Below are 27,609 nucleotides of genomic sequence, written 5' to 3'. Positions count from 1 at the left end.
TGGTGGGAGGTTGGGTAGCTCACAATTCTACCCGGAATTAACGGACGGTGACACCCACTCAAAAGAAATCTCTTTAGTCAGCTACAAAGAAATCTGGTCTGGTGCCTCAATTGATATGAAAATAGGTAGTCTCCACTAATGATTGATCAGCAACTCTAATAATGCATTTCTCCCTGATCCTAATTTGCATCACCGGCATGATTAAATCCATTATTTAACACTCTAACAAGCAAGAAATCCAACGTAGTTCCCTAACACTTCCAAGTTCAGTTATGTCGGTCAGAATTCTCTATGTAAACATACCTAGAAGTATGCTAGTGACTTTAAAATCTCTACAAGTTGGAGGTTTTTTATGCAAAAATTTTAAAAATTCTATATGCAAAATATCCAAATACTCCCCCACACTTAAACTCTACATTGTCCTCAATGTAATTGACTCGTCCTAAGTAAAATCAAGATGGGAAATACTAATATGATATGCAAAAGAATAAAAATAAAAACAAAAGGATAGAAAATACAAAACCTATGGGTTGCGTCCCATTTAGCGCTTAGTTTAACGTCCTCAGCCTGACCTTCTCGTTATCGGCCATACACCAACAATTTAAAAATCTGGTAGTCCTCCCAGAAACAATCTGCAATTCTAGTAACAACTTCACAAAAATATTAGCACTAGATATAAATATTGAAGCTATCACTTTATTGAAGTTTCCCCCACACTTAGTCCTTTCTACACTCAGAAGTGGATATAGAACATAGAATTCAGGAACTTCAAAAGGTTCCTCATCTTGGTGAACCTGCACAATACTAGAATCAAACACATAAAGTGGTGGATACTTAGAAACAAAATAATCCGTTAAAACTTTGGAAGCGCACAACTCCAATCCTAAGTGAGGTATTTTCCTAAAAGCTGGGTTAACAACTCTTTTGGGAACTACTTCAATTGGATGGAAAGGATCAATAGATATAGAATTACGCAAAGGATTAGACAAGCCTTGTTCGATATCCTCATCTTTTATCTCTAGTGAATTATTTACCTCAAGTATATCGTTGTCCTCTATCAAACTTTCAATTTCTGCTTCAACCGAAATCTCAGCATCTTTATGTTCCTTTCCAAGCTCAATTGGGTCTTCCATAACTTCAATCAATTTGGTTTCATTCTCGATCTCAATCTCTTAAGCAATCTCATCATCACAATCGGAATCCTCTTCAAAATCGTCAATAGCGAAACGACGTTCGAATTCCATATCTATGGCCTGGTTAATTTCATCAAGAATCTTTTGTGATGCACCGACTTCCTCCAGTTGGTTGTATCGCGCATATAGTTTTCTGACGTTAACACGCTTTCCACCGTTATGCACAATCTCCTCTTTTGGAAAGAGTGAAGGAAAAACATGATGAGGAGGAGTAGGTTTTGATTCAGTATCATAACTTTTTAGTTCCAAACTCTCTGTCATCTGCACATTACTAGAAAACAATTGATCAGAAGCATAACTATCCTCCCATCCCTTTGATTGCTCACTTACATACCCGTCATAAGGTTGTTGATATGTATGAGAGTATCCATAAGGCTCCGTAGGGTATGGTTGGTAGTTTTCATACGAATGAGATTGAAAACCATATTGATTACCACTATCATATGTCTGATCTTGTACTCCGTACATGTTATTTCCGTAAGGAAACATGACGACTCACAAAATAGAGAAACTTAAAAAACAAAAATAAAAAAAACAAGCTAAAACAAATAACAAATCAATTAGCAACGGCTCCCCGGCAGCGGCGCCAAAATTTGATGCGTGTCGTAACCATAACAAATTAATCAAGATATTTTCCACTAATTAACTGGTAATATAGCGATAGTAAGAGATCATTCCCACAGAGAGCTGTGTAATTGATAGGTTATTTGGTAGCAAAACAAAGTGAAAGGGGTGTTGGTTGAAAGTAAAATAAAAATAATAAAAGAGAATAAGATGAAAGAGATGATCAAGGAATCCTTCGCCGTTACCAAGCGTTAACCGGATTAGAATACTTATCCATCTTTCGTTAGAACCATTCATCACCAACCGTAGAATAACAGCTAGATCAGTGTTATCCCCAAACTCCTTCAATCACTGGATACGGAAGTTCTCGACTACCAGATTCTATTCAACGAACCACCAAGTAGTAGATCACTCAAGGTGTAATCCAACCGAACGCTTTAAGCTTTGTGAATTTAGGTTGATCCCAGTAGTTGAACTCTTAGATTAAGGTCCACTTGCTGATGTTGTCTTCACTCGCAATTGCTCCACGGAATCCCTCCGTAAGGTCTCGCGATTTCTACTTGTGTAGAGAGTCAATCAACGATTACTCATCTCATAACTTCTACTAGCAATAGAATGATTAATAGAATAATCTAGTTGCGCACCCAAACCAATCTAAGAATCAATCATAAACCCTAGATATTTAAAAGACAATCGATGATAATTAAAACTTCAAACAAACTTGTATTAATAAATCAGACTTCACATCTAGAACATTGAATTCATCCTTAATCAACAAAGGTTTAGCAACTCATGATTACACAATTACCCGGTTTCCCCCAAAGGGGTAAACCCTAGGTTTTTAATGAAGAACGAAAGTATAATATGAGATGTAGAGATGTGTAGAGATCCCCTCTAATTGTTGTGGAAGTCCTCTTATATAGTTTTCATGAGATCTAGGTATTAGAATCCATCCGGGGACCAAGTTTCCTTGATTTGGGAGTCAAAATACGTCAAAAGGGACCCCATAGGGTTGTCTCAGTCGGCATTGTCGAATACCCCAAAGAAATGCCGAATGTTGTGCTCAAAAATACACCTTCTCTGTCTGAAATACGACAACTTTCGGTATGCTAAAGCAATGCCGAAAGTGGTGTTGTAGATTGCAGTTTTACGTCTCGACTGTTTTGGTCGTAACTTCTTCATCCGAACTCGGAATGACCTCATTCTTTCGCCGTTCTCTTCATAATTGAATTCTGTTCAAAATGGTGATAAGAAATACTTAATTTGGATGAGTTGAACTTGGTATTTTAGTCCTTCTTATGATCTTGAGCATTCTTTGCTCATTTTCGTTGCACTTCTTCCACTTCTTTCGGATTTAAACACTTGGATCTTTGAGAACTTCACTTTATAACTCTTTTGCAGCCTTTTTTCACTCTTAATGGGATGATTCACCTGATTTGACACATAAACTATAAAATAATCGTAATAACAAGTAATATGCAAGAATTATAGCTAAAACAAGCATGGAATTGACATTCTAAACATGTAAATTAAGCACTGATCAAATTCCCCCACACTTAGCGTTTGCTAGTCCTCGAACAAACTACCTAAAGTACAACAACTCCATGTCGTCGAGGATACGGTTACTCTTAGCGCGTATAACAAGCCTTTAAACCCCTAGGTGTCCCTAATGGACGAGTTATAGTCTCGTGAGTGCTTACAAGAGATATACCCACAAAACCTACTCCAACTTCAAAGCGTTCCAGCTTCCCAAGCATCCAAAGATCTATGAGGACATAGAGTTTCTGCATGCTAGTAATAAGAAGTTAGAAATACCAAAGAACATATTCTCATTCTTAATGTTGAGTGAGAAATAACCACATCATAACGAGAGAACGCGTGTTTGAGAGCGATTAATAAGCATTTCGCCTCGACTTCTGCCTCACTTAAAAGGATTTTATGATAATTGCACTCAATAAGACGGCTTTTTTATGGGTCTCACATGTGTGCAGGTAGGAATGAAAAAATAATCCTACACACATTGAATGGTGGGAAGGAGACCTTCCGAATTATTTCCGGAGACTCCACAAAATCGTGGAAAATAAAGATATTTTTCTGATGATCTTTAAGAAAGGAAATAAACCATTATTATCGAGGATGAGAGTACTTACCACCTTCACTTCTGATTGCAATGATGATAACACTACTCCCACAACATCCAATAGAAACGTAGTCTTCAAGTCGTCTTCTTCATCTTCTTGGTCTTCAATTATAGATGATAAACTCTTGAACTTCATAAAACTTTGACAATTGTAACTCTTTTCCTCTATTTCCTTGTTGCTTGAAACTTCTTTATATATTTTTCTTCCCCATGACCTTATTGAATAAATAACAACCTAAATGAAAATCTTTTTGTATTTTCTCTTTTTTTTTTTTTTTTTTTTTTTTTTTAAGATTGCAACTAAAAAAATAAAAATGAAATCAAAATTAACATGGCCATGAAAGAAGTACTTTACCACTTGAATCTTCACAACTTGTATTGTCTTTGTATCATAAACTTCAATAACTCTCATCTTATGATAATCTCCGCTCTTGTAAATAAGTTTTCATACTTAGATATAGAATTCCGACCATTGTATTGCAAGTCTTCAACATGTATATATAAATCTGCTCATTGTATGTTGCTTTAGTTGGATACGAAATTTTTGCTTTTCTTTATATTGTTGCTTGTAAACCTCAAACGTCTCAACTTTCCTTGTAGATTTTGATGTCGCTCCGCTTATTGATGATGATGGTGTTTCTATGGACCTGTTGTTGGCAAGAGGGAGAATGGTGCTAACTGCAAATCAAACTACAAGAAGGTGGTTTTCATCTATAGACGTCACCCTCATGATTGACAAACTTAGCACTCAAGAGATCAAAGAGTAGTGCTTATATTGGTGGGAGGTTGGGTAGCTCACCATACTACCCGGAATTAACGTACGGTGACACACACTCAAAAGAAAGCTCTTTAGTCAGCTACAAAGAAATCTGGTTTGGTGTCTCAGTTGATATGAAAATAGGTAGTCTCCACTAATGATTGATCAACAACTCTAATAATGCATTTCTCCCTGCTCCTAATTTGCATCACCGGCGTGATTAAATCCATTATTTAACACTCTAACAAGCAAGAAATCCAACGTAGTTACCTAACACTTCCAAGTTCAGTTATGTCGGTCAGAATTCTCTATGTAAACATACCTAAAAGTATGCTAGTGACTCTAAAATCTCTACAAGTTGAAGGTTTTTATGCAAAAAAAATTGAAAAATTGACTCAAAAAGGCTAAAAACTCTATATGCAAAATATCCAAACACTCCCCCACACTTAAACTTTACATTGTCCTCAATGTAATTGACTCGTCCTAAGTAAAATTAAGGTGGGAAATCCTAATATGATATGCAAAAGAAGAAAAATAAATACAAAAAAAATAGAAATAGAAAACCTATGGGTTGCCTCCCATGCAGCGCTTAGTTTAACGTCCTCAACCTGACCTTCTTGTTATCGTCCATAAACCAATAATCTGAAAATATGGTAGTCCACCCAGAAAACAATCTGCAATTCTAGTAACAACTTCACAAAAATATTAGCACTAGATATAAATATGGAAGCTATCACTTTATTGAAGTTTCCCCTACACTTAGTCCTTTCTACACTTGAAAGTGGATAGAGAACATAGAATTTGGGAACTTCAAAAGGTTCTTTAGCTTGGTGAACCTGCACAATACTAGAATCAAACACATCAAGTGGTGGATACTTAGAAGCAAAATAATCCGTTAAAACTTTGGAAGCACACAACTCTAATCCTAAGTGAGCTATTTTCCTAAAAGATGGATTAACAACTCTTTGAGAATATACTTTAATTGGATGGAAAGGATCAATAGATATAGAATTATGTAAAAGATTAGACAAACATTGTTCGCGATCCTCATCTTTTATTTCTGTTGAATTATTTACCTCAAGTATATCGCGGTCCTCTATCGAACTCTTAATTTCTGCTTCAATTAAAATCTCAGCATCATCATATTCCTTGCTAATCTCAACTGGGTCTTCCACAACTTCAATCAATTTGGATTCATTCTCAATCTCCATCTCTTCAACACCCTCATCATCAGAATCTTCCTCATAATCGTCCATATCGAAACGACGTTCAAATTCCAATTCTATGACCTTGTTAATTTCATCAAGAGTCTTTTGTGATGCACCGTATTTTTCTAGTTGCTCGTGTCGCTTAAAAAGCTTTCTGACATTGACACGTTTTCTGTCATCTTGATGCTCAATAGAGTTTCTAGACATTATCTCATCTTTAAGTGAAGGAAAAACACTATAAAGAGGAGTATATCTTGATTCAGTATTATTTAGTTCCAAACTCTTTGTCATCTGCACATTACTAGAAAACAACTGATTAGAAGTATAACTATCCTTCCATCCCTGTAATTGCTCACTTACATACCCGTCATAAGGTTGTTGATATATATGGGAGTATCCATAAGGCTCCGTAGGGTATGGTTGGTAGTTGTTATATGAATGAGATTGAAAACCATATTGATTACCACTATAATATGATGATTGGGTCTTGTGCTCTGTACATGTTATTTTCGTAAGGAAACATGACGACTCACAAGAACAAAAGAAAAAAATATAAAAAAACAAAAACAAGCTATACAAATAACAAATAAATTAGCAACTGCTCCCCGGCAACGACGCCAAAATTTGATGCGTGTCGTAACCACAACAAATTAATCAAGATATTTCCCACTAATTAACTGGTAATATAGCGGTAGTAAGAGATCATTCCCACAGAGAGCTGTGTAATTGATAGGTTATTTGAATTAGCAAAACAAAGTAAAAGACTATGGGGGATTGGTTGTAAGATAAATAAAAATAAACAAATAAGAAAAGAAAGGGATGATCAAGGAATCCTTCGCCGTTACCAAGCGATAACTGGATTAGAATACTTATCTATCTTTCGTTAGAACCATTCATCACCAACCGTAGGAAAACAACTAGATCAGTGTTATCTCCAAAACTCCTTCTATCACTGGATACGGAAGTTCTCGACTACCAGATTCTATTCAACGAACCACCAAGTAGTAGATCACTCAAGGTGTAATCCAATCGAATGCTTTAAGCTTTGTGAATTTAGGTTGATCCCAGTAGTTGAACTCTTAGATCAAGGTCCACTTGCTGAAGTTATCTTCACTCGCAATAGCTCCACAGAATCCCTCTGCAAGGTATTGCAATGTCTACTTGTATAGAGAGTCAATCGACAATTACTTATCTCATAACTTCTACTAGCTTTAGAACAATCAATATACTAATCTATTAGGCCTCCCAAATCAATCTAAGAATCATTCATAAACCCTAAATATAGGAAAGACAAACGATGATGATAAAAACTCCGAACAAACTTGTATAATAATAAAGCTTCACGTCTAGAACATTGAATTCATCCTTAATAAACAAAGGTTTAGCAACTCATGATTACACAATTATCCGGTTTCCCCCTAAAGGGGTAAACCCTAGAATATTTTATGTAGAACAAAAGTATAATATGAGATGTGATCCCCTCTAATTGTTTTGGAAGTCCTCTTATATAGTTTTTATGAGATCTAGGTATTAGAATCCATCCGGGACCGTGTTTCCTTGATTTGGAAGTCAAAATATGTCAAAAGGGACCCCATAGCTTTGTCTCAGTCGGCATTGTCGAATACCCCATAGCAATGCCGAAAGTTGTGCTGTAGATTGCAGTTTTACATCTCGACTGTTTTGGCCGCAACTTCTTCGTCCGAACTCGGAATGACCTCATTCTTTCGCCGTTCTCTTCATAATTGAATTCTATTCAAGATGGTGATAAGAAGTACCGAATTTGGATGAGTTGAACTTGATCTTCTAGTCCTTCTTATGTTTTCGACATTCTTTGCTCCTTTTCATCGCACTTCTTCCGTTTCTTTCGGCTTTAGACACTTGGATCTTTGAGGCATTCACTTTATAACTCTTTTGTAGCCTTTTTTCACTCTTATTGGGATGATTCACCTCATTTGACACATAAACTAGAAAATAATCATAATAACAAGTAATATGCAAGAATTATAGCTAAAACAAGTATGGAATTGACATTCTAAACATGTAAATTAAGCACTTATCAATGACTCTAAGGCTCAACACTTAATTCCTCAACTTTTGGTTGACTCCACTGCAGTACAAGATTTCACTTATCAGGAGGGACTTTTGAGGTACAAGAACAGAGTCTATGTAGGTACTGCCAATGATATGAGACACACTATTATTGCTTCTATTCATTCTTCAGCTATTGGAGGGAAATATGGAATCCAGGCAACTGACATCAGAGCTAAAATTTATTTTTACTGGCCCGGCATGAAGAAAGCAGTCCTCTCCTTTGTCAGCAATTGTGATGTTTGTCAAAGGAACAAACACTCTCCAACAGGGCTGTTACAGCCATTGCCAATTCCTGAGCAAGCTTGGCAACACATCTCAATGGATTTTATTGAAGGGATTCCCTTGAGTGAGAGCAAAGACGTGATATTAGTGGTGGTGGATAGGCTGACAAAGTACAATCATTTCATAGGTCTCTCTCATCCTTATACTGCTGCATCTGTTGCTAAGGTATTCTTGAATACCATCTTCAAGTTGCATGGATTGCCAACTTCTATTGTGTCTGACAGAGATAAAGTTTTCACCAGAAATTTTTGGCAAGATTTATTCACAGCATTGGGTACCAGCCTCAATCTAAGCACTGCCTATCACCCTCAAACTGATGGCCAGACTGAGAGGGTGAATTCTTGCTTAGAAACCTATCTCAGGTGCATGAATAGCCAGCAACCAAAGAAGTGGCACTATTGGTTACCCTTAGCTGAATGGCGGTACAATACTAGTTACCAAACAAGCTTACAAATGTCACCCTCCAAAGCCTTGTATGGTTATACCTCTCCTCATTTGGCTTTTCCTTCCACTATCACTACTTCAGTTGCTGATGTTAAGACCTATTTGAAGCAAAGAGATGTTGTCTTGGTGACTCTTAAAGAGAATTTAGCAAAAGATCAAGAGAGGATGAAACTCTATGCTGACAAGAAAAGGGTTGATAGGCAGTTTGAAATTGGAGACTTGGTATATTTGAAACTCCAACCTTACAGGCAAGTCTCCATTGCCTTGAGAAAGAACTTTAAACTCTCTGCCAAGTATTATGGTCCTTTCAAAGTCTTGCAGAGGATTGGTCAGGTGGCTTACAAAATTAAACTTCCTCCTGAAGCTAGGATTCACCCTGTCTTCCATGTGTCTCAGTTGAAGCTGAAGATTGGTCACTCTGCATTACCTTCTCCAACTCTCCCTGTGGTGGATCATAAAGGTCAGCTGGTGGTAGTTCCACATTATCAATTGGACTCCAGAGTTATCATCAGGAATGGTTCTGAAGTACAACAACTACTTATCCATTGGACCAACTCCTCTCCAGAAAATGCTACTTGGGAAGACCTATTTGGTATTAGAGCTCATTTTCCAGATTTTTTATCCTTGAGGACAATGATGTCTTAAAGGGGAAGGTAATGTCATACCCTCTTGGTGGCCTATTCCTTATTCTGGCTGGTGGCCCTCATCCTGCTCCACGTCTGCCTCATCAGTTACTATCCGTTAGTTCTCAACGGCTGCTTTGAGATTCTGTTAGTTAATTAGTTAGCCGTCTTCTCCATGTGTTACTAGTGTACTGGTTGGTTTAGATCCAAGAATGTATTTAATTGGTCTTCCCTGAGCTTGTAAGAACTAATGAATTTTGATAATTAAAATATGAGGCTGATTCTTCGAATCAGAGTTAATTTTCTTCATTGATTGATGATCTAATTGTACTAAGTCTAGTACATGATGCTGGTGTTTTTACAACTTCTTCGACATATAAAATGCTTTATGAAATGGATAATAACAACACTGGTTCAATATATATATCCTTTCAGTTCTGTCTGAAATTTTGAAAACTCAAAATGCCTCATAAATATCAACTTTTTCTTTGGAAAGTTGTTCATAATGCTCTCCCAGTTAGAGATAGATTATTTGGACATATGAATGGATCTGACAAGATTTGTGTGCTCTGTCATTTGAATCAAGTTGAAGATATTGATCATTTGTTTCTTTTTTGCCCGTTTGCTCAAGCTATCTGGAGAAAGTTTTTCCCACATCATTATTCTACCATAATGCAGTTTTCAACAGTTCTCTCTTGGATTTAGAGTTGACAGCATTCATATTCTCCTATCAACATCAACAGTGCAGTCACAAGTATCCATATTATAGTTTTCATAATGCATTTCACTTGGAAACATAAATGTTGAACTATTTTTGATAATGTTAAACCTAATCCTTATTTAGTTAGTTTTTATACGAATCTTCATCATTTTAGACATTACATCTGATATTGTTCCTCATTTTATTATGGTTAGATCTTCAGAACATAGTGTTTGGCATCCTCCTCCCCTGAATGTGTTGAAAATCAATATTCATGCTTCTTTCAATCCTCATGTTTTACTGGCTGATATTGGTATAATAGTAAGAAATGATGCAAGAAAATATGTCGTGGTAAAAGGAACAGTAAAAAAAGCTATTGATGTCCATCATGCAGAAAGTTGAGCTCTTTTAGAAGCAATGAAAATAGTAAAAGCTAACGGCTGGACAAAGGTTATCTTTGAAACTCATAATGTCAATATCGGTTCTTATATGCAGCAACATTCTAGTCTTCCTACATGCCAGAGTGTCCCTTTACTTAAAAAATGTGTAAATATTTGTAACATCAGTGAACTATAGTCTTGTGGTTTTGTTTATAAAATTTGTAATAAGACATTCAATGCTTTAGCAAAAGCTGCTTGAAAACATTTTCTTTGTGGGGAATGGTGGTTTGTTCTACCTAAACTATTAGTTCCTTACTTAGGATCATGATGTAAGAAATGTTTCTATCTAATACACAGTGGTTGTTCACGGACCGCTTAGAAAAACCCACAGAAAAACCGTTGTCTCACATCAATTGTGGGCCTCGCAGACACGGGATTAGCATGGGAACACTTTAAGGCCCCACCATTAAAAAAAGAATGATTTTTTAGGGACCATGGTTTTTTTGAGGGGACCATGGTTTTATTAGGCCACCTTTCCTATAGTGATAAGGGGTGTCCTAAAACGTTGAAATGACTAACCTACCCTTAACCTAATTTAATTTAAAACCAACCTAATAACCACCTATATATATAACCACCACCTCCTCCCACCACCACCGCCGATTACCACCACCACCACCTCCGATTATCACCACCACCAACCACCGATTACCACCACCACCACCACCGCCGATTACCACCACCACCACCTTCGATTATCACCACCACCAACCACCGATTACCACCACCTCCTCCCACCACCACCGCCACCGCCTATTTAAGAAATGTAACAACATCAATGCAATCACAATTAAGTTCGGTTACATAATAATTTTATCGAGTATAAAAGACGCCAGCCGCAACCTGATTCTGCCATGGGACCACTCGGGAGGTATTTTCCAACAAACCCTTCACTTTAATTTGATTTTGATTGCTTCAATCGAATATAAATCATCAAAATAGGGTTTTAAGAGTTACAGAGCCATGTTCGGTTAGGCCGATTTTCCAAAAACCCTAGTTTACTAACCGAACTTCTTGAAAATGAAGAACACGAAGAACATTTCGGCTCTATTGGATTTAAAACTAAATCGCCGAACTCTCTGTTCGGTTGTTTCGCAAAAATTTTTAAAACTACAAAGTAACCGAACTCCACTCTTAGAACCGAAAAAAAACAAATCCAGTCTAACCGAACTGTGTTGTTGTGGCCACTATGTTGAGTTCCAAAATAACCGAACTTAGCCAATAGAGTTCGGTTTGTTCGCAAAAACTTTTAAAACTACAAAGTAACCGAACTTAGCCAATAGACGCTGGAACTTCACATTTTTTTTGTTTGTTAAGTTCGGTAACTTCACAATTTTATCGTAGAAACCGAACTCAGAGTTCGGTTGGTTAGCTGTTAGGTTCAAGTTTGCGAAAGAGCTGAACTTTGTAAACTTATACACTCTTATATTACGTAAAGTTCGGTTAGATCAAAAGTGCATGCAGTTTGCGAACCAACCGAACATAACGCTGTAACTCCTAGAAATTCTATTATTTGAGAGTTCGGTAACCTGCGTGTTTGGAACAAGTAACCGAACTACACTTTCAGATGAGTTCGGTTACTTGTTCATCTCACGGGGCAACCGAACTACAGCTTCAGATGAGTTCGGTTACTTTTTCTTCATATAAAGTAACCGAACTGAACAAAATCCAGTTCAAATCCGGATCATTTTGAAGATTAACAAATATTCTAGGAGAGGATGTAGATGAAGAATCAGATGAGTTTTCATCATTTGAATACTCAAACTTAGTGAATTGGATTTTTTTTTTATTTTCCATGTTTTTCTCCTTCATCTTTTCTAACTCTACTCTCTCAATAATTCTACTCAACTAATAATAAACCCATCTTTTAATTTAATCTCACTAATTGTTTTTAACCAAATCATTCACTAATCATAACTTAAAATTAATTAAGAGGGTAGATTAGGTATTAAATAAATAACTAAATATGGGGTGACCTAAAATTACTTCTAATGCAAAATAAAATCATGGCCCCCAAAAATACCATGGTCCCAAAAAATTGTTCTAAAAAAACTGTAATCCCGTGGTTTTTTCAGCGGTCCATTAAGATTTTTTTGTGTAATATAAGCGGGTTGTTTTGGTAAAAAAAGAAGAGTCTAGCTGATTCACCGCTTTGCAAGGGTCCGGTTCTACCTGGTTAATCTCTGAACTGAATCGGAACCAGATTAAAAGATGTGGATCCGGTCCGTCCGATTCTTAGTCGACAGATGTGAGCAAATCTCAAGGCATTGTGCCAATTTTATTTGGTGCTGTAACGATACAGCAGTCAAGAAGCGTCGGTTTGTAGAAAACTACTATTGCGGAGTTGGGACTTGAAAGTGAGAACAAGAAAGAGAGGAGGGAATCAAAAGAATTTGGTTCACCTCTTCTTCTCTATTTCTCTTTCATCTGGATTCGTTGCTCTACTTTGCACACTTTTGATTGATTGATTGATTGATTGCCTTGAAATTAAGTATTTGAATCTTCTTCTTCTCGGTATTTGCAGAAAACAGAACCCTAAATATCATGGTGGATATTGAGTTTTGAAGAAAGAGAAGGAAGTATGTCTTTGAGAATAAAAAGTGTGGTTGATAAGTTTGTGAAAGAACTACAAGAAGCACTAGATGCAGATATAAAAGATAGAGTTATGAAAGAAAGAGAGATGCAAAGTTATATAGAAGAAAGAGAGAGAGAAGTTGCTGAAAGAGAAGCTGCTTGGAAAGCTGAATTATCTCGTCGTGAGGTTAGTATAAACCCTAATAAACCCCTCATTTCTTATCAATTGATTGTTTGTTTTTTTGAATTTAGATCATTTTTATTTTTTGAGTGCTCTTTTTTTGTTGAAATTTTGAGGATTAAGTATTGATTCCTTTTAGTTATGCTGATTGATCTTCAATGGGATTATGATTCATGAACCCGAGAACTACTGGAGTGTTGACATCCTAAATGGGGATTTAGATGGGGCTAATTGGCATATTTGTAGGATCTCTCAGCCATCCTAAGTCACCGACCTGATCATTTTTGTATGACATATTCATTGGCATGGATGTCACTAGTTATCAAAGTGAAAAATGAAAACTAACGATTCCAGAGACATCTCATGTCACGCTGAATGCTTACTGTTTGTAGCTTGAACAATAGAATCTGATGAAAGACTGAGGTTAAATAAAAAACTGACCAGTAAAAGTTGAAGAAACAATGTAAGAGAAGTCTTGGGCAGCTGCAAGGGTTGTTGGTGCCCTTCTGCCGTCTCAAGAAGCCTCAAGGAACCGTTGTTTAGATCCTAATTGTAATGAGCCTCCATAATCTTTATTACTCCGTCTCCTGTATTTTCTCTCCACACTTTCTTTTGAACTTTTATTTTCATGTTGTTTTTAGTTCTCTAATGGTTATTCCTCAAAAGCAAAAATAATGACCGGAGGTTCTGTAGCGAGTCGAAACACAGTTGTTGCTTTGTCAGCAAGGTCATGGTTCTAGGTTTCTTGATTGGTATCAAGTGGTTTATCAATTCACAGTCATGTATGTCTAACTTATCATTCTATTGGGAATGACAGTTGTATTACTGGTTAAAACATCCAAATTTTAGCCATTTAAGTTTGACACCCATCATCATGGGGGCAACTAAAGTTGTATGCCATATAGTTGGTTGTACAGTATAATTGTGTATCCATGTTAGATATGTTTCGCCAGTGTATTCAGTCATGGCGTTCCTTTTATATTTGTTTTGCTGACCAAGTTTGGTTAAGGGGCTCCGTTTCTGTTATCAGCGATATTAGCTTGAGACTTTACCTAGCAACTGAATTATGAAAACATATGCCTAGAGACACTCTCTTTCTTTTTCCGACCTTGACACACTTTTCTTCTTTTTTTCAACCTTCACATACTCACGAACATAGTAGCTAGGTCTGTCTTACTGTGATATTCCCTGTGTGTGTACTACGGACTAAGCTATAAAGCTAAGCTGTAGTTAACTTAAGATCGCCACTGGCTCTTGATTGGGCAATTCACATGTTTTTCTCGTGTTGCAATATATGTAAAATTCTCTGTTTTTAGTAGTGTTGTTGCTGCACTACATCTAAATGCTAATGATGTGTGGATATCTTGGACTTTATTACATTACAGGCTGAGATTGCCCGACAAGAGGCAAGACTGAAAATGGAAAAGGAAAACCTAGAGAAAGAGAAGAGTGTACTAATGGGCACTGCATCAAATCAAGATAACCAGGATGGAGCTCTAGAAATCACAGTCAGTGGTGAGAAGTACCGCTGCCTCAGGTTCGCTAAGGCAAAGAAATGAGGAGTTGGCTCAAATAACATGCAACGACAAAAGAGTGGAACTTCAAATCTCTCATAGAAGTATTATATTATTAGCTTGTTTAATAACTACAGGATGCTATGGATATTAGGGAAGATAAAAGATTCAAAGAAGTTTAGTTTATAGACAGTGTCATTTCATTATTTGTTGGATCTTTAAAATAAAAATGTATGTAGTTTGTTCTGTTACTATTTATAGGTTGATGGATGTGAGAAGACAATTTCGCTACTGTGAAACGGTACAACCAAAGAACATATTTTTCCCAAAAAGACACCAAACTTGTGCAGTTAGCAACATGAAAACATCAATTCAGCACACCAGTACACAGCTACATTTTTTACACACAAATTGATGTTTTGTACTTGTAACGATTGGAGCAAGAAAGGTCTGCCTGCCCTGGATGACATGTTTGGACTTCTTGATACTAATTCATAACTGTGTTTCAAGACCGACCACTAGAGCCTGCGGATCCAGTTACAGTACAATGCGGCATGTAAGATCTAAGTCAGTAGATTTTTGGTATGAAAACGAAATTTAGAGATTTGGAAAAATCTATTTAGTATTATAAAGAATGCTACCACCAGTTGAAAAAAAAAATTACTTACAAGAATAGGTGCGAGACATGTTGCAGAAAGATACAAACATACTGATACATGACGAGTATTTCACAGAAAAAATGCACGTAGTAACAACCGAGATTTATTAGGCTTGAATGCCACCGCTAAGTTATCAGGCATTACTTCTAAGTTCTTCCTCAACAAATGTATAGTCACCAGCACAAGATGAAGACAGTGATAGATTCACTTAAAACCAGCAGTTCCTCTAGATATGGAAGACTACTTAACACCGCATCTTCTGAAACAACTCTATAAGTGAATTACAGGATGAGCGAAGACTCAGCTTTCACCTTGACGTACTATTTATCATGTTTATTGTATACCACTGTCGCTATTTAAAGTTTATGCGTATTATTGACACAAATCCCATTTGAAAGACTAGTAGAAGAAGGCACCGAGAATCCAGTTTTAGATGCCACTGATTGTTGTAGCTTCTGCTGCACCAGACTTGTCATACTTCTGCTGTAATTTTGTTTAGAGATGCAAGTCTCCACCTGACAAATTTTTCCTGAGTACTGTATGACCAAAGAAACATAGAGTACTTTCAGATTATTTACATGCAAGTGATTATTGTGAATGCGAAATCATAGCTGGCAAATACTGTCTAATTTTGAACTTCAGGTTATGGAAGGAGACTCACTACTCTTATTTACTAGCTCTCCCCCAATGACATCAAAATATTCCCTATGGCGAGTATACCCCATCTGAAGAAAAAATTGGTAAGGTTTACTGTTTAAGCATATGCATCAGCAATAGTCATGACTGAAAGCATCACTGATTCAAGATTCAAGAAACAAAAAAATATTCCGTAAAATTTGATTAAGAGTAAATATTCAATACATTGTCCTCTGATTCAAGATTCAAGAAACAAAAAAATATTCCGTAAAATTTGATTAAGAGTAAATATTCAATACATTGTCCTAGACAGTGAGAGTTTGAGCCAACTTTGGAAACTCATGTAACTAGATGCAGGTTTTGGCGCTCCTTAATTACTGGCACATTCAGAGGAATGCGCCAGTCACCAACAAGCTATCGCCCAATCTAGGCTCCGGGTACTATTCATCTAGATGCCACCAATCTACAGCATTATCACAGTCTTGTTATATGGGAAATGAAGCTTACTACTCTACTAAAACTCCAACAATAGAAGGTTAACATAAAAGTAGTGTCAATCAAAACATAGTGAACCGAAAGGCGTGCAATTAAATACCGCAAATTGACCAATCTTGTACCATCTAAAGCATGCTCGTAACATACAGAAATTGACCACAGTTATGAGATGCTTACTCCAACGAACACTTCGTCGTATTCCGAGAGCAAATCTACTTCCACATAAAATACCTTATGCCTGTTCAGAACAATTGTTTCCATCAGATTCCAACTTAGAAACAAAATTAAGCTTAACAAACATGATCATGTACACCAGCAGATAAAACTTACTCCTCAGCCCTCTCCTCAATTGCTTTCATTAACATCAGAAACATTTCTGCTCTCAGGTAATGTATCTCATTTATAGCGCAATGCCTTTCGGCACCTTCTCCTGTATTATATGCAGCAACTACAAAAAAACTAAGTGTTGATGCTTAACCCCTCAACTCTCCACAAATAAACACCCATTAATCAAGAACCGAGTGAAGTTTGATATATCAAGAACCCAAACTAAGAATTACTTACCGTAACCAGTAATTCGATTGCCAGGAGATACACAAACAAGAGAGTACTCAGGGAATTCCGTAATGATGGACATTAAATCTCTCAAAGGTGCCATCTACAACAACATAATTCAATGATCAGTTGGAAATTCATTCATTCATTGATTAAAATGAAAAATAATAAGATTCAAGAAAAGAAATTCTTACAACTGTCTGACCGATCGTCAGAGGGGTTAATTCAAGAAGATCATCACAGCGCACCTCTCGAATGGTGGTCATTCTCTATAATCTTCGTCTCTGTGCAAGAATTGAATCACAGTGTGTCGTTTTCTCTGATAAGAACTCAGAAGTGTCAGTATTGTGCAAGAAACCAAGAACCGAAGTCTAATTCGACCTGAAAAGTACCTATGAATGAATGTGTTTGGTTCAGAATTCTTCTGTGAACCTAATGTGCACTAGACTAAAGATTTTTGGTGGCAGAAGAAGAAAAGGGAAGGAGGAGAAGAGAAAATGGGTGTTGGCTGAAAGCTGTGAAAAGGGAAGAAGAAGGAGAAAGAAGGGTTCCGATAGTGGAGAAGGATTTCTGTTTGTAACAAGAAAGTGGAGGTTGATCGAGGGAGGAATACGCAGGTTTTATAGTAGCTGCCTCTGTCAATTAGATTGAAATATTTCCCCAAAGGGACAAAAGCCTTCCCATGATAACTCATTTTGAACGGAGCCGGATGCTCCAAAAGGGGCATGAGCCCCTCCGCTCCTCTAAGGAACACACAAATGTAGTTCATGTTTGATTTTTTTTCTTCCAGATTCTTCATCACCCTTGCTGCATTCTTAGATTTTCTTCTTTTTATTAATGGTGGTTGCCGATACTGCTATCTTTGATGGTTGTCCTCGTATTTTTAGGGTACTGAACCTAAACTCGTCATAAGCCCATGAGTAGAACTCAACTCGAAAACCGGTTGACTAGATGAGGAAACCCATTGACTTATAAACTACTAATTAAGCCCCATCTAACCAATGTGGGACTAGGATCCCAACATCCCACCACGCTTCCAAACCCAACGTCCTCGTTGGCCCACTCTATCGACACTGACCCGAAGGTAGTCCTTTCTCTTATGGCGGCTTCACTCCCCTATCAGTATTCAATGCGGGTGACAACTACGCCCATACATATGTGTCCCAACACTTTAATCTAGCCTATAGGTCACCCCTTCCGTGGAGCGGGCATGGGTCGTGGTGGTTGGCTCTGATACCAATTGTTAGGGTACCGACCCTAAACTCGTCATAAGCCCATGGGTAGAACTCAACTCGAAAACCGGTAGACTAGATGAGGGAACACATTGAATTATAAACTACTAATTAAGCCTCATCTAACCAATGTGGGACTAGGATCCCAACACAGATTCTTCAATTGTATCATTGATGATTTGATTTTCTCTGTTGCCCTAAATTCACAGTTTTTTTTTTCCTTTTTTTAGGAGGAGCAAAGGAGTAAATGTGTAAAGAGAAATACGCGGATCTCCCAAGATCCACCGATATAAAGCTTAGATCCTAATAATCATTTTTTTTTTGTTTTTTTTAATCGGCCGCCTTCAAAGCGGCTAATGATCCTCCTCCACAATCGGTCCAAGCCAGATTATAGGTACAGAGTCTGCAGACCAGTCATGGAAGAATAGTTCACTTTGGCGGTTTGACTCAATGAGACAAAGCATGAGCCACATAATTATAAAGATGTGGTTGAAAAGTAAGAATACAAGCTTTTAATTGAGACAAAAAAAGGGATTTTTTTTTTAAAATAGCATCTGTGCTTTGATCACCGTCAAACAGACCAGCAAAAAATTGGTTGATCAAGTCTTTTGCACCACTCTCAATGGCGATATGAGTGAGTTTTTACTCCACAACTTTCTTGAGAACAACCCATATTGCTCTACCTTCAGCTTCAGCCGCAGAGTGAACATCAAAAACAAGTGCATCACAAAGGTTTTGTTACAGAAATCTTTCATCACATATCCTGCACCATTTTCCAGATATAGATCATCAAAAACACAGTATTATATTTTATTCAACCAGCAGGGGGAGGAATTCGTCTATCACATCTAATAACAGAAATACTAGAAGGTATCTGGATTATGGGTTTTCTAGTCAGTAACATGGCCATAACTTTATTGATAACAGCTGCTTGGTTGTTTTTTTTTACCATTGAAAACCAGATTATTCCTACTACTCCAAATAGATCAAAGAATTACAGTAAACAGGCAATGGTAATCACCAAGAAGTAGGATCAACTAGGCAGTACAAAAGCCAAGCAATAAAAGACCAATTTTGAAAAGAATAAGTATTCACACATAGAGAAGAAAAACACCCAAACATGACTTGCAAAAGGACAAAGAACAAGAGCATGCATAATAGATTCATGGGGGATCAGAGCATCTAGTACAGTCAAAAGAAGCCATGGGCATTCTTATGTGAAGCAAGTTTCTAGATGGTAAGGCATTCCTAACAGCTTTCCAAACAAACATCTGAATACAGTGTGGAACTCTAAGTTTCCAAATGCACTTCTAAAGTTTACTACAAGGGGAGAATCTAAACCCTCTAATTCCCAAGTAGGCAGATTTTCTTCGACATCTGGCATTATTCGAAAGCTCCAAATCCCTCATATCAAGAGTGCACAACTAGGTTAAGAGAATAGTGATAATCTTCTTAACAGAAGCATTATCAAAGTGGGTGTTGAGTCTAGTAATATCCCAAGATCTAGTTTCATGGTTAATAAAGTAAGAGCCTTTAACACTAGGGTCTAGGGAACCAAAGGATTAGGGTTAGCATATCCAAGGCCAGGGATCTACTTATCATACCAAGGCTTTATAAACTTGCCATCCCCAACAATCCAGGAAATGAATGGCTTGATGAGCTCTTTGATAATATGCAAACATCTCCAAGTCCAAGAGCAATTACTAGGGGCATTTAGCATTTAGAAAATCAGTTGTACAAAAATACCTAGCTTTAAGAGTAAGGCCAAGCAAGCAAGTAGGATTTTCAATGATTTTCCAAGCATTTCGAGCTAACATGGCAAGATTATTCAATTCATTTTTTTAAAGACTAGACCACCTTCAGACTTTAGAGAACATAAAATATCCCAGCCAAGAAGATAAAGTTTTCAGTCCTTAGGGTCTAGAGTTTCCCCCCACCAAGGCTTGCAAAGGTGAGAGTCCATTTCCTGCAAAAGAACTCAAGGATAAGAAAAGCACCCATCTGATACAAAGGTATGGCTCGGACTATATGTTTAACAAGAGTAAATCTAGCATCCTTAGGAAGAAGCTTATGAAACCAATTAGTGATCCTGGCATCCACAGACTGCAGGACACCCATATGAGTTTGAATCTTAAAGGCCTGAAAATCAATAGGTTTACCAAGGTATTTTTATCCTAGGTCTCTAACATGAATATTCAGGATGCTAGACAATTGGTCCATCAAATGATCAGACATTTTTTTACTAAAAAAGATACCAGATTTATCAAAGTTTATTTCTTGTCCAGAAGCCATACAATACTTATGCAGATAGTATTTTATAATTTGAAAATCTTTAACAGTAGCTTTAGAGAAGAACATAGAATCACCAACAAACAACAAGTGGGTGATTTTGGAAGAATTTTTACAGATTCTAATTCCTTCCACCAAGCCTTTCCTAGTTAAAGAGTCGATGTAGGCACAGAGAGCCTCAACACAAATAATATAGAGAGAAGTGACAGAGGGTCCCTTGTCTCAAGCCTCTTTTAGGGGTAATAAGACCAGTATGGAAACCATTCAATAATATAGAGTAGGACACGGTAGAGATATATTGGCTAATCAGCTTGACCCAGTGGGAATTCAAACCCATTTTCAGATGAAATTTTTCTAAAAAGGACCATTCCAATTTATCATAAGCTTTAGACATATCCAATTTAATGACAGCCAAACCCTGTCTTCCTTTAAGATGGTTAACTGTATAGATAACTTCATTAACAAGAAGAATATTATCAGAAATACTTCTCTTAGGGATAAAAGCACACTGGTTTTGGGAAATTAAGATATCTATATGAGGTTTTAATCTGTTGGCTAAGTTTTTAGGCAGGAATTTATAAACAAAATTACATAAACCAATGGGTCTATATTGCGCACCAAACTAAGCCATAGGGACTTTTGGGATCAAAGCAATATTAGTATGATTAAAAACTTTTTCCATATGAACAGTAAATAAATTAGTCCGTGTCATATCAACCACATCTACTCCCACAATATCTCAGTGCTTGTGGTAAAATAATCCAGTGAACCCATCAGGTCTTGGAGCTCCCCCCCAACCCCAACCCCAATTTTGAACACAACATTCTTAATCTCCTTTGCAGTGAGTTGAGTATTAAAATGTTCATTATTTTCTGCAGAAAACTTCACAGGGATTTCATGCTGAAATTGTTTGGATGGTAAGTATAGAGGTTTTCAAAATACTCCACAAAAGAGTCTCCAACACTATCTCTATTAGTTAGGGTAGTTCCAGAGGAATCTTTTATCCAACTTATAACATTTATCTTTCTTCTGAACATAATAACTCTATAGAAATAGGGAGTATTTCTATCTCCTTCCATGAACCAAACTTTCATAGATTTATCCTACCAATATAACTCCTCCAAATTATACAAATAAGACAGTCTAAAGATGGAGTCGGAGTTAGTAGGATCAGAAGTTTAAATTTCAGCTAGATCATCTCTAGTGGTAGATATATTAGTTTGAATATTACCAAATGAGTATCTATTCCAGTCTCTAATTCCTTTCTTGGTGCTCAAAAGTTTATCTCTTAGTTTAAAAGCCGGAGAACCCACAACATTAACAGACCAAGAGTTGGCAACTGTTAGAGCACTGCCCGGTCGAACTCGCAAGCGTTGCTATCTCAAGCTTGTTTGTCAAGTTTAGTTGTCAAAACTATAAGTCTTGATTTCTAGTCTACTTATAGCTATGTCTCGGGTTGGGATATAATGTGTAGTTGAGCTTTAGACTTCACGACATTCATCGATTGAAGATGAAGAACTACTAAGGGGAGCTTGTGGAACTTTATCAACAAAATGTATGTGAAAACTTGAAATCATCTATCACTTAGAAGTCTAATTCTATTTTATCTCCTATTGAGACAAAATTCGTATAGCTATATAGAATTTACTTGATACACATTTGATATTTCGAGCTGAGTTTAACTCGCTTACATATTTCTCGAAATATGTGTTGGTAAGATTTATCTTTAACCATGTTCATCTTTTATTCTTGACGAAAGTCAAAAGATGGTCATGTGAAAATCGCCTGGTAACATCTTACATGATTTGTGTGAGACAGTCATTTGATGTAGACTCGGAATATTTCGTATTGATCTATTGATCACTTGAAAATTCCTTTGAAGCTAATAGTTTGTGTGAGAAAGATATTCCCATCTTCTAAGAATGTTTCAATGATTAAAATGGAGTTTAGAACGATTAACCATTGATTGGATACATCACAGTATGCGTACTTGTATGCTAACTGTTGCAAGTTATTCCAAGTCCGAGAACCATAGTATGCATACTCGTATGCGTACTGGTTTAACAGTTGAAGTCCGGGAACTTAGTATGCATACCCGTATACGTACTCGCTTAACAGTTCAAGTCCCGGAATTTAGTATACGTACTCGTTCGCATACTAATTCAACTGATGTTGATCGTGAACGACAGTATGCGTACCCGTTCACATACGGGCGGACAGACCAAGTCCGGAACTCTAGGTTTGTGTACCCGTTTGCATACTTGAGCAGGTTAATTAAAATCGGTTTATTTGTGAACAAATACATTTATATAATAAGGAATGCAATCTTTGAAAACCGTGACTATAATGTTCATGAATTGATTCGAGTGAATCAAAATCGATTTTGCTTCAATTGTATCTTATATACTTCTATGAGAATTGAACAACTCTATAACAAGTTTCATTTGAGTCATTTGAACTGGTTGTGATTAAGATGTACAAGGTTGATATGAAAGTGTTCATATGGCTAACTTCGGTTAACTATTGTTGATCCAACCAAGTGTACACATTTAGGTACAGTTACCTATATCTAAATGAAGGAACATTTCGTTTGTGTGTAACAAGCTAAGTTCAATCTAACGATTGAAAGATATTAGCTTGAATCTAATCAGGTTTTCATCTAACGATGAATATTGAATGCTTTATTACCAAAGTAACTGTTGATGGTGGATTTTAGTTCAGGGATAAAATTATAAAACCAAATTTAATGCGATGACATCCTGCAAAGGGTAAAGCCGTTTGATAAGTGATGAGTGCAGAAAACCTCTTCACTTTATTTATTCGAAGCAATTCAATAAATACACAAAATTCACCCAGAATGGTGCATGCAACAACAATCCCAAATATTTTGTGATTTTTTTTTAGCATTATTAATTAGTGCATGATTTGCCTAGTATTTTCTGTGTTGTTCTCAGCCGAACTCTCATTATTGACATGACATGACGACTGAGTGTTTACTCTCAGCAGAGTAACATGAATCTCCCAAAGTGCCAATATTGAGATGTGCACAAAATACCCATATAGGTTACATCACTCTCTAAAGAGAATCCCACATCGACGCGCTTTGGTTAGCCCGATCGAGCATGCTTAATTTCCTTAAGGGAAATCTGGATTGTCCATATCAGTCTCAGAAACGATCGCGGCCACGCAAGTTGTCCGCGCAATTTAACAAGCCTAGCCAAATCATGGAAAAAATAGGCAATTGCTGTGATGACCACCGGCGGGACCACTTATGCCCTAGTTGGTCGAACATCACACCATACTCCCCAGCGCCGTCAAATGCCAACTCAAAAGGGTGGCCGCGCTGTTTTGGGAGAGGCTCGAACGAGCAAGACTGTTCAGGACAGTCTTAAAGCCATCACAACTGTCCAACTTCGCCAGCCTGGTTGGACGGATTAGATCATCCCATGAATGATCAGGGAAGCGCTAACGCACACGTTGGCGGGCCCACTTCTCCTTCACCCGATCGGTTTTCTCACGGCGAGGCCATGGAGCAATGAAACGATTGCTCAAACCATGGCAGGCGTAATGCTTCTAAGGATCGCGGAATTCCACTAGTGTCTTAAATCGATCACAACCATCCAACTTAGCCAGCCTATTTGGATGGTTTAGATCGCATTTAGGACCGTCAGGAAGGTGCACATGCGTTCACCGTCAGCCCAACATGGTCCCACATGATCGATCTCTCCAAAGGAGTATCACGACATGCCAAACCGCTTGGCCAAAGTCACGTATGCGTGACTGATTAATACCCTAATTAGGGTTTGCGACAATGCATATTTGTCGTAGTTCGATCATGACCGTCCATCTTCGCCAGCCTAAACGGAGGGTGTAGATATAGACTCAAGAGGTCCCAAGGATGTCAACGTGATTACCATGGGCCCACATTTTCGTGTGACCATCCTATGCAGATTAGGGCCCGACGCCTCAAAACGCACGCCCAAAAGCGGTATGCCACACGGCTTTCAAACCCTTTGCGGCAATGAATTTCTGTCACAAATCGATCACGACCACTCATCTTTGTCGGTCAAATTGAATGGCCTAGATCGAATCTTTGTGGGACCGAGAGATGTAGGCATGCACGCCAGCGGGCCGTCTCCACGCATTCCCGGTCGGTCCCACCAAAATTAGCGCCCATGCTTGAATTCGATCAAGCCAAAGAGGGGATGTTTGTGCACCTCTAAAAAAACCTTAAAATCCATCAACGGCAGCAAATATGTGCCGTAAATCATCTCGTCCGTCCAACTTTGCCAGCTTGGCCGGACGGCTTGAATTAAAAGTTAGGCGATCAATGAAGCGCCTCAATGATTACCGTCGGCCACTCCACCACAGGGAGTGATCGACCAGATGGTGGCCCGCCTACGCGGCCTCCAAACGATCACTCGAAGATGGTTGGACGTGCTGTCTTATTAAGATGCTTAATCCGCGACTTACTCGATCAAGCTTTAAAATAGCGATGCTTTACGCATATCGATTGTTTTGAGATGGTTGCTTTAAAACGATGCATGAGCATGCACGATATTTCATGAATATCAAATCCTTAAATAACTTAGTTATTTAACCTAATAGCACCATATGATATTTCTTGCGGCGGGTCCCACGACTCGACCCACTCATTCGAGACATCAAACATGTCACAAACTGGGGATACTTACTGGGGTATTAGTCTGGCGGTTTAAAGCGTGCGGCGTGCAACGCGCCCATTACGAGAACGTGTCAGGAGGCATGAACAATTAACGATGATGAGGGAAGTGGGCAAAGGCGTGATCGTGTGACAATCACCTACACGACCCCACTACTCCATCACTCAACTTCCTCCACTTCCTACGAGATGAGGTTTGCGCTCAAATGACTTGTATAAATAGGTTATTCAATCTATTTTTAACACAACACAGAAAAAACCAAGTGTTGTCCTCAGTATCCAGAGAACACCCAGAACTGATAGATTTCATTGTGCAAGCCAGTTCATCATTCTGATACAAGTCATAAACAACCAACACCTTCATAATCTCAACACCTTCTTCGCTTCCCTCCCTAAGATCAACCCCATCTCCTTCACTTTGTGACCGAAGCAAGTCTGGAACGGCCATTTCTTGGTTTAGGCCAGAATTGTATAGATTGATCTCTCGAATAAAAAAGCACTCCCGTGCAGTGCATTTGTTTTGGGTTTAGATTCGTTTATCATCCACACACACCCAAATTTACCAAAACCAGCAGAAATAATTTTTACCCATAAACAATTGGCGACAACAGTGGGAGATTAATCTCTCATTTTTAAAGTCAATTTCTTCAATATCCAATCCCATTTGGTTGATTTCAAGATGGTTGGTCTTAGGACTCCCCCAACAATTTCAAATCCCGGTCGAAGTTCCCCCAATGAAGATACTCCTTTTCCCAATGGTATATCTGATGGTGTAACTGAAATAATCCCAACATTGATCGAGTTAGCATGGGTGAAAGAGATTCACACGAAGAACATGGACCTGATCAAATAAACAATAAACGGCATAATCGATCTCCTCATCAAGATGACATCATATATGAGCGGTTCTCCTGTCACTGAGATTTCTACACTGGGGACTGATCCTCGCAACGATCTTCCTCAAGTCAATAGTTTCACTATGAACCATAGGCCGGTGGATCAGGAAGCAGCTTCTCTAGTGGAAAGTTTATGCGAACTTTCACCTTTCGAAGAATCAGTGGGCGGAGACGTTTGCTGCAATCAACCGGATAGCCCTGGATGTGCATTTAACTCCTTTGCATCCAGAAGCCTCAAAAACACCAGAGATGTCTGTGAATAATGTTACATTTACATAAGAAGACATGATGGCGGAAGAAGGTCACAATCGGGCCCTACACGTTACTGCACGCATCAAGGATTCATAGTTCAAGAGGGCCCTCATCAACACGGGAGCGTCTTCGAATGTGATTACTCTCAATACACTCAAGACGGCCAAGGTTCGCCCAAGAAAGATCGTGCGACAGCCTACCAAGATGACATACTTTGAAGGAAACCAAACCAACACGTACGGGTATGTCAATCTGAATTTATCTATAGGGCCCATCCAATCAAAGGTGAAATTCGAAGTCATAGAATATGAGCCGTATTACCATATGATACTGGGGAGACCATGGCTTCATGACAATAGAATCGTCCCCTCGACATATCACCAATGCCTGAAGACTATGCTGAATAAAGAAGTCGTTTGTATTCCTGCATCATTGTCTCCTAACGCACCAATATGTGGAGTGGAATTGTTTGAACCAAGAGAAGCTCCGCGTGAAGAATTGTACAAAGTTCATTGCATCCCACTCCCTACGTGGGCGTCAATCCAGGAGGAGTACCGACTTGCATCATTGAAGGCTAAGCCCCACGATGCATCTTTGATGACAAGGCGTCCCAATTCTTCTTCATCATGCGAAGCCGCGACCCACGCTCACACTAGAGGGAACGAACTTTTGTGGCAAGCCGTGACCAGAAAGGGAAAACCGTGTGCCGAGGACGTTGTTACCAATTAGCAGGGGAGAATGTTACCCAGTCTCTCCGCCCAACGGAATGCTACAACAATGACGGGCCACAAGAAGAAGTGCCAGATGCTCCACGATAGTTGCAGGATGGCACCAACTCCACAACTGATGAGCTATAAATCGTTAGCATAGGGAATGAGGAATCTCCTAGGCCTATCTCCATCAGCTCAACCTTGTGTACGGATGAACGCACGAAGCTCGAGGAACTTCTCAAAGAATACCAGGACATATTCGCTTGGACGTACGAAGAAATGCCCGGTTTAGATGAAAAATTGGTCACCCATCATCTACATGTCATATCTGGATCCAAGTCGGTCAAACAATCTCCGAGGCAATTCAGGCACGAGGTAGAAGAGCAAATCAAGACTGAGATTCAGAAGTTGCTAGCTGCTGGATTCATTAAACCCATTCATCATTCGACCTGGTTGGCTAATGTGGTTCCGGTGAAAAAAAAAACGGACATAT

The 27,609-nt window shown here is 38.2% G+C and overlaps 2 protein-coding genes across 3 annotated transcripts; one reads left to right on the top strand and one right to left on the bottom strand.

Moving 5' to 3' along the window:
• The first annotated feature begins 12,771 nt into the window (after positions 1 to 12,771).
• LOC113299156 lies at positions 12,772 to 15,038 on the top strand. 2 transcript variants are annotated; one of them, XM_026548132.1, is made up of 3 exons: positions 12,772 to 12,799; positions 12,967 to 13,203; positions 14,583 to 15,038. In XM_026548132.1, the coding sequence occupies exons 2-3, from the start codon at positions 13,024 to 13,026 to the stop codon at positions 14,754 to 14,756; spliced, it is 354 nt and encodes a 117-aa protein (XP_026403917.1). In that variant the 5' UTR covers positions 12,772 to 12,799; positions 12,967 to 13,023; the 3' UTR covers positions 14,757 to 15,038. The 2 variants fall into 2 exon arrangements, with proteins under 2 accessions (XP_026403917.1, XP_026403908.1); XM_026548123.1 differs by lacking the exon at positions 12,772 to 12,799 and having other exon boundaries at positions 12,815 to 13,203.
• Positions 15,039 to 15,675: 637 nt separating this feature from the next.
• Positions 15,676 to 17,401, bottom strand: LOC113332470. Its single transcript, XM_026579007.1, has 6 exons — positions 17,251 to 17,401; positions 17,066 to 17,159; positions 16,832 to 16,949; positions 16,679 to 16,739; positions 16,032 to 16,095; positions 15,676 to 15,906 (listed from the first exon to the last, which is right to left on the bottom strand). The coding sequence occupies exons 1-6, from the start codon at positions 17,320 to 17,322 to the stop codon at positions 15,866 to 15,868; spliced, it is 450 nt and encodes a 149-aa protein (XP_026434792.1). The 5' UTR covers positions 17,323 to 17,401; the 3' UTR covers positions 15,676 to 15,865.
• Between the last annotated feature and the right edge of the window lie 10,208 nt (positions 17,402 to 27,609).

Source organism: Papaver somniferum, chromosome 1, assembly GCF_003573695.1.
Source record: "Papaver somniferum cultivar HN1 chromosome 1, ASM357369v1, whole genome shotgun sequence".
In the NCBI taxonomy this organism is placed as follows: domain Eukaryota; kingdom Viridiplantae; phylum Streptophyta; class Magnoliopsida; order Ranunculales; family Papaveraceae; genus Papaver; species Papaver somniferum.
The sequence above is the reverse complement of the archived record's forward strand: the minus strand, read 5'-3'. Positions and strand labels throughout refer to the sequence as shown.

What these genes read in the sequence shown, in the direction of transcription:
- LOC113299156 (XM_026548132.1), top strand. Translation starts at nt 13,024, where the DNA reads ATGTCTTTGAGAATAAAAAGTGTGGTTGATAAGTTTGTGAAAGAACTA. An exon ending in CTGAATTATCTCGTCGTGAG is followed by an intron (nt 13,204 to 14,582) that starts GTTAGTATAAAC and finishes ATTACATTACAG; the next exon opens with GCTGAGATTGCCCGACAAGA.
- LOC113332470 (XM_026579007.1), bottom strand. Translation starts at nt 17,322, where the DNA reads ATGACCACCATTCGAGAGGTGCGCTGTGATGATCTTCTTGAATTAACC. An exon ending in ATTGAGGAGAGGGCTGAGGA is followed by an intron (nt 16,740 to 16,831) that starts GTAAGTTTTATC and finishes TGTTCTGAACAG; the next exon opens with GCATAAGGTATTTTATGTGG. An exon ending in ACGACGAAGTGTTCGTTGGA is followed by an intron (nt 16,096 to 16,678) that starts GTAAGCATCTCA and finishes TTTTTTCTTCAG; the next exon opens with ATGGGGTATACTCGCCATAG.